The sequence below is a fragment of the Pongo abelii genome, chromosome 16 (assembly GCF_028885655.2).
Source record: "Pongo abelii isolate AG06213 chromosome 16, NHGRI_mPonAbe1-v2.0_pri, whole genome shotgun sequence".
In the NCBI taxonomy this organism is placed as follows: Eukaryota; Metazoa; Chordata; class Mammalia; order Primates; family Hominidae; genus Pongo; species Pongo abelii.
The window spans coordinates 20,991,616-21,004,133 of NC_072001.2; the positions used below are offsets into that span (position 1 = coordinate 20,991,616).

The 12,518-nt window shown below is 49.2% G+C and overlaps 1 protein-coding gene across 10 annotated transcripts; it reads right to left on the bottom strand.

Moving 5' to 3' along the window:
• Positions 1 to 459: 459 nt before the first annotated feature.
• On the bottom strand, positions 460 to 9,016 carry LOC129050324 (golgin subfamily A member 8B-like). 10 transcript variants are annotated; one of them, XM_054532321.1, is made up of 16 exons: positions 8,851 to 9,016; positions 7,047 to 7,166; positions 5,834 to 5,914; positions 4,950 to 4,988; positions 4,637 to 4,684; positions 4,468 to 4,552; positions 4,266 to 4,372; positions 3,174 to 3,260; positions 2,959 to 3,066; positions 2,666 to 2,753; positions 2,027 to 2,283; positions 1,576 to 1,767; positions 1,392 to 1,492; positions 1,209 to 1,309; positions 946 to 1,101; positions 460 to 859 (listed from the first exon to the last, which is right to left on the bottom strand). In XM_054532321.1, the coding sequence occupies exons 1-16, from the start codon at positions 8,896 to 8,898 to the stop codon at positions 657 to 659; spliced, it is 1,821 nt and encodes a 606-aa protein (XP_054388296.1). In that variant the 5' UTR covers positions 8,899 to 9,016; the 3' UTR covers positions 460 to 656. The 10 variants fall into 10 exon arrangements, with proteins under 10 accessions (XP_054388296.1, XP_054388294.1, XP_054388299.1 ...); XM_054532319.1 differs by having other exon boundaries at positions 460 to 883; XM_054532324.1 differs by having other exon boundaries at positions 949 to 1,101; positions 1,576 to 1,770.
• Positions 9,017 to 12,518: the final 3,502 nt, after the last annotated feature.

A 12,518-nucleotide genomic window follows, 5' to 3' on the forward strand; every position in this document is an offset into this window, starting at 1 on the left:
GCAGGCCACTTTCCTCTTCTGTGAGATTTAAAAAGCTCCCCCAAAAGGTTATTACTCCCATCACCAATACACAGAAAATGAAGGAAAGGCTGTTTGCAGTTCTCAGCCTTTAAACAGCTCTAAATGTCAGTACTCATAGTGGCATATTACAAAGTAATAAAGAGTGCACACTTGAGGGCAAAGCACATATTGAGCTCTTGAAGAGCTCACTGTGATTAAGATGAGATCAAACATAATAGCAGAACATAAGCAAATTTTATCTGAATTCTATAATGAATATGCACACTGCAATAACATTAAAAAAGCATGGGAGCCTATTTCAAACCAGCGAGAAGAGTTTTGTGCGACGACTGGGTCTTTGTGTGTTTGAACTCCCACCATGTAAGAGCAAACTCAATATGCATGCTAATGCCCTACAATTATGAAATTTAAAAAGAAAAATGCTAAAGGATGCCAGAGTGAACATCAGTGAGAGCCACAGAGACCCACTCTCCTTTAATTTTCTACAAATAAACTTAAACTATAAATTAGAAACACAAATAATCATGAGTGGCTGTAACATTCAAATGAAGTACATGAATTGTGTAGGAGATTAACCCCGTAACTTTGTTTCATTTTTAACAATGTCTTGAGCAGCTCTTTGATGATGGTGGTATTTATCTCCTTCCTCTGGGCAGCCAAGCCCAGCAAAAGCATGGCACACAGGGGTTTCTGCCCAAGCCTGGGTGCTCTTGGTGGTCCTGCATCTCACCAAGGAGCTGCACGATTGGCTGTGCAGTAGGGTTGTCCTGGGAAGAACCCTCCCTGGCTTCTCCTTGTGCAGGCTCCACGCTGTTGGTGAGGCTCACCTCACAAAGATCTTTGGAGAGAGGGAGGCGGGGATCTGAGTGGAGTGATAGCCCCCCATGCTCCTGCCTGCTCACCCCACCTGGGGGCTCTACTCACCACCATGCATGTCGGCAGCCCCAAGCTCCTGGGGGGCTGGGGCTCCTGGACCGGGTTCAGCAGCAGGGTTCCGGGCAGCGGCCAGGAATTTGCCGTGCCCCTCGTTATAGTTGGCACAAGCCGCAACACCATCTCCTGCAGCTCCAGCAGCTTCACCTGAAGGGAGGGGTGCTCAGCTGTCAGGCCGCTGCTGGCACTCACCCTCATGCCCACCCCCACCCGCACCCCCACCCCTACCCCCACAGGGATGTTGCACACCCTACCTTCCCCTCCTCCTTGTCCTGGGCCAGCCTGATGATGTCCTCCTCCAGGTGCTGCGTCTTTGGCACTGCCCCCTGGCTCTGTTAGAAGGCGATGCACTTTCCTGCGGGAGGAAAGGGCTCAGACGCTGGGGCCCCTCCCACAGCCCTGCAGCTCCCCCTGCCGTGCCCTGGTCTCCCACTCACTGATGGCATCTCTCTCTCCAGTACTGGATGAATCGAACTTCCAGTTTCTCCACATGTTCCCTCAGGTCCGCCTTCTCCTCCAGGAGGTCCATAAGGCCGCTCTGGAGCCAAAATTATGGGGTCACATCTCAGCAGCGACCTGCCTCACCCCTGCCCTTCTTGGCCCATGCTAGGACTCACTCACCTCCAGCTTCTCCATGACTTCCCGCAGGGCCCGGAGGGTCTCCCCACTCACAGACTCGCCCCCAGCCCCCGAGGCTGGGGCTGCTGCCTCTGGCTCCTTCTGGGCTGAGGTGACCGTCTCCGTCACCTGGCCCAGCTTCTCCTGCAGCTCCTTTACTTGCTGCTCCCACTGCAGGGCGCTCTTGTCCTCGTTCTTCTGGACAGAGAGAAGCAAGTTCTGCAGCTGGAGACCCCAGAACTTGGTGTCTGCCTCCCATGGCACCGGGAAGGGTGGAGGCAGGTTAGAAAAATACTCTCCTCTCTCCCACAGCCACCAGAGCAAAGCTCTGGCTCACGGGTGCCTTTGAAGGTAATATTTCATGTGAGGGCTGCACTGCCCCATTTTGCAGGTGGGGAAACAAAGGCCTGGAGGGCTAGGGAGGAGGGCAGGCTCCCCAGGTGAGGCAACCCACCAGCTCCTTGTAGTCACTCTGTGGCTCGGCCAGCTGCTGAAGCCTCTTCTCCTGTTCCTGAAGCCTCTCCTGCTGCTCCTGAAGCCTCTCCTCCTGCTCGCGAAGCCTCTCCTTTTGCCCACGGTTCAGGAGATTGATGCGCCGATTGTTTTCCACCTGAGCCTGGAGCTCTCCTGCCACTCTCTCCAGCTCCTTCCTCAGGTCTTGCAGCTCCACCTCAGAGGGCACTGCTGGGGGATCCGGGAGCAGTGGTTCAGCTGAGAAAGGAAGCAGACCATAAGGGCCTCTGGATTCTCAAAACAAAAAAACAAAAAACAACAAAACACCCTCCTCTTGGCGCACAGCTCCTCTCAGGCCCCCCAAACTTGGCCTCACTGCTAATGATTCCTCGCACCCGGATGGTAGACAATCTTCCAAACCACTTTCAGATAGAGAGCACTGTGGGTGGCTGACAATGGGCCCTCTTTGCTCATTAGGACACTGAGGCTCATGGAGATGACAAGACTTGTCTCCTGGCACAGACCTCTTTCCCTCTGCCTCAAAGCCCTGCCATCCACCCACCTTCCTGGGGCATTCTAAGCCACCCCCACAGCCCTCTGATGCCAGTCCTGCTGCCAGGTCATGCCAGTCACATCTTACCCGTCTGGTTTTTGAGTTTGGACAAACTCCTCTCCAGCTCTTCTACCCGATGCGTATCATGCTTCTTCGCCTCCTTCAATGTGCAAACCTGCCCAAAGCACAGGGGGAAAGGGCCCTGGAGAGAGGGGCTGGTGGCTGGACAGGCTCCCATCTCCCTCTCTGCCCCCACCTCCACAAAGCCCAGACCCAGGACCACCTCTGGCTGCACTATTCCCATTTTAAAGATGCCCAGAAAGATCCAGTGACCTATCTAAGTTGTTGGGGGGGCGGGAGGCTGAAGGGTCAGATCTCACCTCCTGCGACATTTTCCTCATCCTCTGCTGCCACTGGGCCCTCTCTCCTTTTATTTGTAGTGCATATTGATCTCTCTCCAGCTGGACTTCTTTAAGTGACTCCTTCAACTGCAAGAATGGGCACAGAAGTTAGGAAAGGCTGTCACTGGTCCTCACCTGCTCCTGGCCACTTGGGGTCATCTTCCTTCCACATCCCTCCCTCTGCAAAACCTCACCTGTGTCACGTGTCGTTTCAGCAGTATCTGCTCCCTTATGGACTGCTCTAACTGCATCTTCATAAGTGCTTTACTGCGGCTCGAGAACTGGATGGTGAAGAGTGAGAAGTTTCGATCTGGGGAGCCTGGGCCATTCCACACAGTGCCCCTTAAAAGGGCTAGGGCTAAACCCAATATACAGCTTGGCCAGTAAAGACCAAGGCATTTCCAAGCCCGTGGTCTGGTTTTGAAAAAAACTCAGTGAAGTTGGAAGGGACGAGGAGAGAGGTCAGATAATATTGCTATTGTTATGACTATCACTGTTGGAACCTTTATGGAGAGCTTCAGCAGGTACCTCGCTAGCAATCCCATTGAATCCTCGCAACCACCATGGGAGACAGTTACTATGATTACCTCTCTTGGGTAGATGAAAAAACATGGAGTATTTGAGGTTAAGTGCTTGCCTAAGATCACTTAGGCAGAGCTAGGATTTGAACACCCAGGTCTATCAGATTCTCTAAGCCCATTTTTCTTGCTTGGGGTGGGGGCAGAGTCAGGAAGGGAAAAATTAATCTTTTATTCACTTTTTGAAAGGATGATACATTCACATAGTCCAAAACTCAGAAGGTATAAAAGGGAAGTATCTCCTAGCCACCCCGTTGCTCTCTTCTGAGTTGTTTATGGACACTTGCAGACATGTTTTATGTATATTATCATAGTGTGTACACACACACACACACACACACACACACGTTTCCTCTCTCTACAGAAAAGGTAACATACTAAAGGTACCCTTCTGTACCTTCACAGTATAAGTACCCAATACCCCACACCCCACCTAGGACTTGGCCAAGACCACGGCCAGGTAAGGGCAGGACAGCCACTTGGCCTCCAAGCTCTGCATCCAGTGCTCGCTCCCCACCGTGCCCCCCAACTCACCCACAGCAGCTGACTCAGCCTCAGGCTGCCTCTAACAACCATACACAAAAGCAGTGAGAAATGGCCATGCTGCCTTCTGGGCAGGACACTCCATCCTGCAGAAGGGACCTTTAGGCTCACTCCTCCATCTGCGAAGCCGGGCTCCCAGGGGACAGCGCAGGTGGTTGGACTCACCCCATCTGGCTTCTTCTGCGTGGCGGCGACAGCACAGAGAGCCCGCTCTAACTCTCCTGTACGCTGTGATGAACGTTGCAGGCGGCCGGCCAGATCCCTGGACTCTTCTGTAATGACAGAGTTGAGATGGTGCTCAAAGGACTCCCCCTACAGACCTGTCAAAGTGCCAGGTTGAAGGATGACAGGGTGCCCAGATTCTCACCTTCAAAGTATCTGAGAGAACGTTTCATGCGATACAGGTCCGTATTTAGTTTCTTGTTCTCTATGTTCAATCTCTGGATTTGAACCTTTGGGAGAAAAGCCAAGCAAGTGCTGAAATGGAAAGAAACACTCTCCGGAGGACAGGAGGAAACTTCACACCCTCCACTCACCTCTAGCTCCCTTTGGGCTTTCTGTTTCTCACTGTTTGCTTCCTTTTCCTATAAGACGAGGAAGACAGAGCTCTTACCAGGGAGAGGCAGAGATGGCACAGCAAGAGACACGCCCCCAGAATGCCACCAATGCCCCAGGACAGACCCACCCATGGGACCAGGTTATCAGGGGCCCTGTGGGGATGGGGTGGAATCTGAGGAGTGAGCCTTCTTCCCCAGGCTGGGAGTAGGCGAGACGAGACTGGGGCCTCTACATCTGAGTGTCCCCCAAACCCAGCAGTCACGTCATGAGCACACAAAGAAATCACGTTACTTCTTCCAGCTGATGTTCCACTTGTTTCTTCTGTTGTTTCTGTGGGGAGAGTCAAATTAAGGTGATGGAGGGTGGCCCCCTCAACTCTATTCCCCAGACAGGAAGCGGTAGGCAGGGGCCAGGAATGGATTATAAAGGCAAAGTTCTCAGACCCAATGGGAACAGGAACTGTTCCTAAGCTCCCAAGGACAGAGGATTTGGGTCTTTGTTGGTTTTCAGCCACAGCCACAGAACTCAAAGTATGAATCAGGAATCTCTAGAGAAGACAGTAACATAAACCTCTAGAGATGGAGTTTGAGAAAAGCTCCCCCTGCTGCCAGCTTGTGATTTAGAAAAGTGCGTTCATTCAGTAAACATTTACTGAGCACATACGGGCCAGGTACGGTTCTTCACAGCAGATATAGGATGAAAAGGACAGACAGGAGCCCTTGGCCCTGAGGTTTCCATTCTAGGGGGCCTTTAAATCTCAGACTCTCAGAGCTAACAGAGACCTTTGATACTCACTACCTCCTCTGGAAACATGAGCCCAAAAAGGAGAGGTGGCTTGTCCAGAATCAAAGATCAAATTAGGGACTGAGTCATGGCAGAAATACAGGGCCCCTGACAACCAGTCAGGCCAGCACTTCCCCAAGAGGCAACAATGCCAGGGCATGTATAGTAAGGACTCGAGTAGGGACGTCTGGAGAGGAGAGAGTCGGCAAAGAGGGCAGCAAAAGAAGAGCCATGCTGCATGCCCTGGGGTCCCTCCAGGTGAGTCCTGGGTGCCCCAGCTCCCTATCTGCCCTTGGTGCCAGGGGCCCCCAGCCCCCTTCTTCAGGGCCCCAAGGGGAAACTGGAGCCTAGGATTGGCAGCGTGGAAACAGGGGACCCCACTGGACTCTTACCAAAGATTTGATGGTGTTATTCAGTCGACTGATTTTTACGGACCTCGAGTCCAGGACTGCTGCTTGTTCTTGGCGTGGGCTCTGAGGCGCATGCAGAGAGGAGGAGGTGGAGGAGGAGTTGGGGGAGAGGTAGAGAGAACAATCATTAGGGCTGGGGTGTGTGTGCGCTGTCTCAGCTGGCAGAGGGGCACCCAGTCCCCGCGGTGGGAGGAGGTTGGAGGGCTGGCCTGCGGGGTCACTGCACCTCCACCCAGAGCCTCCTACCTCCAGATCCTTCAGGGTAGCAGATGATGTAGGGCCCTCCCCGTGGATACCTGTTGCTGACTACAAGACATGAGAGTGCACACGGAGATGTTCTGTCCCAATCATTGTCTGAGCCCTCCGACTTTCTTTCTTCCCCATCAACTGGCAACATTTTCTTTTCTGCCTGTCTTGGACCCTTTGTCCCATAACTCCTTTATGCTAACTTCTCTCATGGTTCTTATCTCCCCACCATCCCATCCTGGGGCCCTTTCAGTGACTCCTGATGGCAAGTGACTGTTCTCATTGTCCTGGCTTCCCCTTGAGACTGGGGATGAGGAAACTCAAACAGCAAAGACCATATCCTGGGTGTCCTGGGTGTTGACAGCAGGCCATGTACTAGGGATTAACATAAAATCAACAATTATAAATCTCATTTAAACTGCACAAATACAAGTCCAACAATACCACCTCTATTATACAGATGTGAAAAGAGAGGCCCAAAGAGCTCAAGCAACTTGCCATAAATCATGTCCCTAGCAGACGGAGAGGCAGGATTCAAACCCAGAATTCTTTTCTTTTTTGAAACGGAGTCTCTGTCTTCCAGGCTGGAGTGCAGTGGCGTGATCTCGGCTCACTGCAAGCTCTGCCTCCTAGGTTCACGCCATTCTCCTCCCTCAGACTCCGCAGAAGCTGGGACTACAGGCGCCCGCCACCACGCCTGGCTTATTTTTTGGTATTTTTTAGTAGAGACGGGCTTTCACCGTGTTAGTCTGGATGGTCTCGATCTCCTGACCTTGGGATCCACCTGCCTTGGTCTCCCAAAGTGTTGGGATTACAGGCGTGAGCCACCGTGCCCGACCAAATCCAGAATCCTTAAGCACTACCCAACAGTCCATCCACAGTCTTAACAACTGCCCTCTACTGCCCCTTGGGCCCCCTGTCCCCAGGAGCCTGTCCAGGCGAGACTCACAGCCTCAGATGAGTGGCAACCACCAGAAGTGGCTGTCTCAGGGCTACTGCCATTTGCTTTCCTGTTCCTCTTCGCTGCTGCTGGAACACCAGGGCTGTTTCTCTGCCAATATTCTTTTAACTGTGGGAAAGAAGAGCAGTAATACTCATGAGAAACATCAGCCCCTACAGCCACATCCTCCTTTATAGTTTTTATAAAAGACTCTTATATACCATCTGATTTAATGACACCAACAACTCTATAAGGTGTCACAATCATTTAGGGACTGAGAGGGATTGATATCATGGCTAGAAAAAAGAAAAAAGAAAAAGAAAAAGGTGATACTGGAACTTGGAAGCTCAGTCTTCTGACTCTAAGCTCTGGGGTTTTGCCAAGAATCAGCAGCTGCCAGGGACTAAACCCAGAGGCAGAGGTAGAAAAGTATACATTAAGTAGGCAGGAGCTGTATGTCATGTGGTTTAGAGTTGTACATCCTCACACGTCTGTTAGTGGGAAGAAGTGCCCCAGTACCTCCCAAACTTTTATATCAATGTGTCCTCATGGCAGAAGGCAGCCTTTTAGTGAAATCTGGGAATTTATCAGAAAGAGGACAAACCAAGCCTCATTTCAGAGAGAGGTCTGGTATACTCTTAGAAACCTATGGGACTGCCATCCCTAAGTACATTCATGTTTTTTCTCTTGATCTCAAGAGAATCAGAGGAAACTGATGCTTCAGAAAGGTGTCCCACATTTATCCTGTGGTACTCAAAGTACCCAAGGTTGAGATAATATGAGGAAGATTCAAGCTGTCAAGTTCAGTTTCCCAAGATCTATTCCACAGAAGATGAGCAAATCTCACTTCAGAGACCACTGACTGAAGGGCAGTCTGGTCCCAGAACCATGGAGAATTAGAATATGAGGTGGAGAACTCAGAAAAAAATGTTAAAATCTCTCTGGAAAGTAGAAGCCTGGGAGAAAACCAAACCAAAGCCATTCTCCCGTCGCCACCCAGAGATACTGTCAACGTTTTGAGCTCACGGGGGAAGGTAGGCTTTTCCCACTGTCAATGTCTTTTAAGGGAGTCAGGCAGCCTGAAACCTCTTGCTCCTGGGTCCCATAGTCTCCATTCCCCTTCCAGCTGGAAATTTCTGCTGTGACCAGAAGAACCAGAAATGGTGTGACAACGTTTAGGGGACTGGGTCATAAGACCAAGGCCAGTCTTGCAGTAATGACAGTTAGTAGGCAGACTGTGACATCACTACATTCCACTCCTCCTAGTGCGGGGGAGGGACCACATCAGCGCGATGTCTGAGTCGCCGCTCCACGATGCGGGAGGGAAACACAGGGTTGTGACCCAGGTCCTTGGAGATGCCAGCACAAAGAGCCCAGGGAGGTCGACCTTGAGGCAGCAGGAGGGGAGGGCAGAGTCTGCAGCAGGGAGCCCCAGGAGTCACCAGCCCAAAGTCACCCAGGGACAAGCGGTGAGGGCGGGGCCTGGGGGGCCCAGGTCCTTGGAGACGTGAGCCCAAAGAGCCCAGGGAGGTCCAACTTGGGGTGGCAAGAGGTGAGGGCCCAGTAATGGAGTGGGGAGCCCCAGGAGTCACCCGTCCAAAGTCACCCTGGGGTGACTGGCGAGGGCAGGGACTGAGCTGTTTGCTGAAGGGGCAGGGCTGACTGACAAGACTTTTGTAGGGGAGCCCGGAAGGGCTGGGGTTGGGGGGCAAAGTCCAGTGTGCCTCAGGAGTAGTATGGACTCTGGCAGCGGTCTTGTCGTCAGAGGGGATCTGTGGCTGAGTTGGGGAGTCATGACCTGGTACGTCTTTACCTTTTTCTTGGCTGCAGCTAATTTGCTCTGTCGAGTTTCTTCTGCCATTGTGGGGTGGGGAGGGAGGCGGGGTTGGGGCCACGTCAGCGAAATCCCAGCGAGCACCGATCAACACCTCCAGTCACCTAGCAGGCAGCTGCGTAACTGAGCCAGAGGAGGCGTAACCAGGGCCCCAGTAGAATGCGGAATAGGGGTGTGGCCTTAATGCTCCAAGCCCATTGGTCAATGAGAAAGATGAAGTGGAAAGGGGGCGTGGCCAGGCAGCAGTGTGTCCAGAGGGACCTGTGGCTCATTAGGAAAGCTGCCCATGCAACCACTGTCCCCACCCACTCTGAGAGAGGGGAGGGCCTGGCTTTTGCTTTAAAACCTTGAAGACTTTAAAAAACATATGTGTGTACACTTTATATATATGTGTGTGTCTCTCTGTGTGTATCTATGTGTTCCTCCAGAGCTGTCTTCATCAACCAGCTTCTATGCAAGGTCTATGATTTTGGCCTATACCTTTCATCTTCAAATACTGTACAAAAATTACCAGTATTACCTGAACTGAGATACAGATCCTACAAAAGTGGGAAATCCATAGCATGCTTGATGATTAATGAAGCAGACTATATTATCCAACATTCCAATAAGATAAAATAATCAAAATGATTCCTTTTTTGGAAAAATGTTTCTCTTATTCTCCTACATTATTATTAAGCTTTTTTTTTTAAAACAGGAAAGATGGTTAATATCTGTAAAAACACAAAGCTTTTGGGCTGGGTGCGGTGACTCACACCTGTAATCCCAGCACTTTGGGAGCCCGAGGTGGGTGGATCACCTGAGGTCAGGCAGTAGAAGTGTGAGCCATCACACCCGGCCAGCTTCATTTTAGAACTCTTTCCCCAGCACTCCATATGTTATGAATAATTCCTTTCTTCTTGTTTGGATAGCATTTTAGTCATATCTCTATTACCCCACTTGTCACATGATAATCAGTGGCTCACCCATCCATCTCCCTTGATTGCTCATGGGCTCCTTGAGAAGAGTCTGATTTTCAGCACCTTGAACAGTGTGCGACACATACATGCTTCATATGCAGAGAAGGAAATGATTTCACTACAGCGTAATTATTCCCAGAATTCAATGTCTGTATTTCTAAATTGTTCCAGATACTCTGCCAACAACCTGAGAATGTTATGTTTTTTCCCCAAAACTTCCATCCATTACTGTGTGTCTATGGTCATAGTTAACTTGATTGTGACGTCACCTTTGGCCAAACCCATTAATAGATTTTTTTTAGGTGATTTTTAATTTTAATTTTTGATTTTGATCATTTCTTTTCTGTTTTTTAAAGCTAGCAGTGTTTGATAAACTTCAACATCTCTATATCCCTGTGTCTTTGACCCTGCTGGTCTCTGCTTGGAATAGTGTCTCAAGGTTTTAGTCACTTGGAAAAAATTTCTACTCACCCTTAAAGAATCAGCATAAATAGGCTGGGCATGGTGGCTCATGCCTATAATCCCAGCACTTTGGGAGGTGAAAGTGGGCAGATCACCTGAGGTCAGTAGTTCCAAGACTAGCCTGCTCAACATGGTGAAACCCCGTCTCTACTAAAAATACAAAAAATAGCTGGGCATGGTGGCAGAGGCCTGTCATCTCAGCTACTCGGGAGGCTGAGGTAGGATAATTGCTTGAACCTGGGAGGCAGAGGTTGCAGTGAGCTGAGATCGTGCCATTGCACTCCATCTTGGGTGACAGACTGAGACATCATCTCAAAAATAAAAGCTTAAATAATACCTTCTCTGAGAAGCCTTTATATTTTCCTATTCTTTCAGGAAGTGTTGAAAATTCCTCAACTTTTGAAACATTTATGCCTCTATTACTATGTATCAGGCAGTCAACTGAGTGCCTAGGATAGAAAGATGAAACCGTAGATCCTGCCCTTATGGAGCTCATGGTCTAGTATGGAAAACAGCCATATGAACAAATAACCACACTATAGGTCTTCAGAGCTCAAGTCCTATGCTAAATACTGTGAAATTAATGTTCTGTGAGGTTTTGAAAGTACTAGGGCCAGAGACAATATGGCTGCTTGGATGACTTTCCATCCAAGTTAACATTCGGCCCTCATCACAAAGGGAATACATGTGTGCCTCTTCCTTGCAACCCACCAGTGCCTAACACATCATATCACCACTTTTGAAATTAGGAAACAGGCTCAGAAGTCCAAGAGCTTGACCAAAGTAACTCAGCTGGTAGGTAGCAGAGCCAGGTCAGTATGATTCTTCTTCAATATCCTGCCAGCTACATGGGCAAGTGGCCTCAAAATCAACAAAAGTAAAGGTGGACATGCATCAGTGGAGAGAGGCTCAAAAGGAGGATTTTATACACAAGAATAGAACAGAAATATTCTGGAAGTATATCTGTGCATGTGAAGCAGGAGGGGGCACACCAGGTTTCACCCTGGCCAAGTGAATCTATAATTCCAACCTAGGCCTCGCCCCCTGAGCTCCAGACTTAGCTATCTGTCTTTCTTACTCTAATATAAAATCCACAGGGCAGGACCTTAATCTCTAGCTTGTTCACACAGATTAAAGCAGAGTCTCGCTTATAGTAAGTACTTAATAAATACATGAATGAATAAGTAAATGATCAAAGAAGCTAAAGAAACATTCCACACTCTTGGGGGAAGGGATTATCATGAAACAGACCCTAGCAGTCACTTACAAATACAGTTGACCCTCATTATTTGTGTATCCCATATTTGCAAATTAGCTTACTTGCTAAAATGTCTTTGTACTCCCCAAATTAATACTTGTGGCACTTTCAAGGTGGCTCCTGGATAGACACACAGTAGTGAAAACTCTGTCACTCTTTGCACATGTCCCAAGCTAAGGTCAAATAAAGTGACCTTGGTCTGCTTGTTTCAACTCTCATACAAAGATGACCTGAGCACAGCGACAGTAGAGGACACTGCAGGATAGTGCAAGAAGCTGTGGCTCTGGGGCCAGTTGGACGGGGTCTGAATCATAACACTGGCACCTGTTAGTGGAGCAGCCTCATACAAATCGCTTGCAATTCTGTACTTCCTTTATTCTTTTAGAAATAAAGAAAATTCAATCTACCAGTATGAGTTGTTTTTAGGAATTAAGATGATAACCTACATGACATATGTATTTATGTACATATTTACCCTGGAAACGAGGGTTTGCTATTTGGTTAACTCAGTGTTCCAGGCAACTTTATAGAATATTACTACTGCAAATAATAAGAATTGGCTGTAATTATTTATAAAGAAATAACAGAGATGTAGACAAAGCAATTATTTGGATGAGCTAGAGGCAGGCTTCAAGAAGCTTCTGAAGAAACAGAACTTCCGCAGGCACTTAAGGTGTAGAAAAGGTTTACAAGGAGATAGAACGGCACCTACAGAGGGAGGTCCAGGTAGGGTCAGGAAATGGCATTTCAGGAAGTCTAGAGCAGTAGAAGATGAGGCCAGAACATGGTGCCACAGTGCTTCTCTGCACCCTGTATACACCCTGTACTGCAGAACCTCACTCTCCGCATTTAATTCTTGGTTTCCAGTTCTCTCTTGCATTAAACTGTGAGCCCCTCAAGGTCGAGGTCTCTAAGAAGAAGCCATAGCTACAGTCCTCTAAATTTGAAAACAAGTTATTAAACACAGA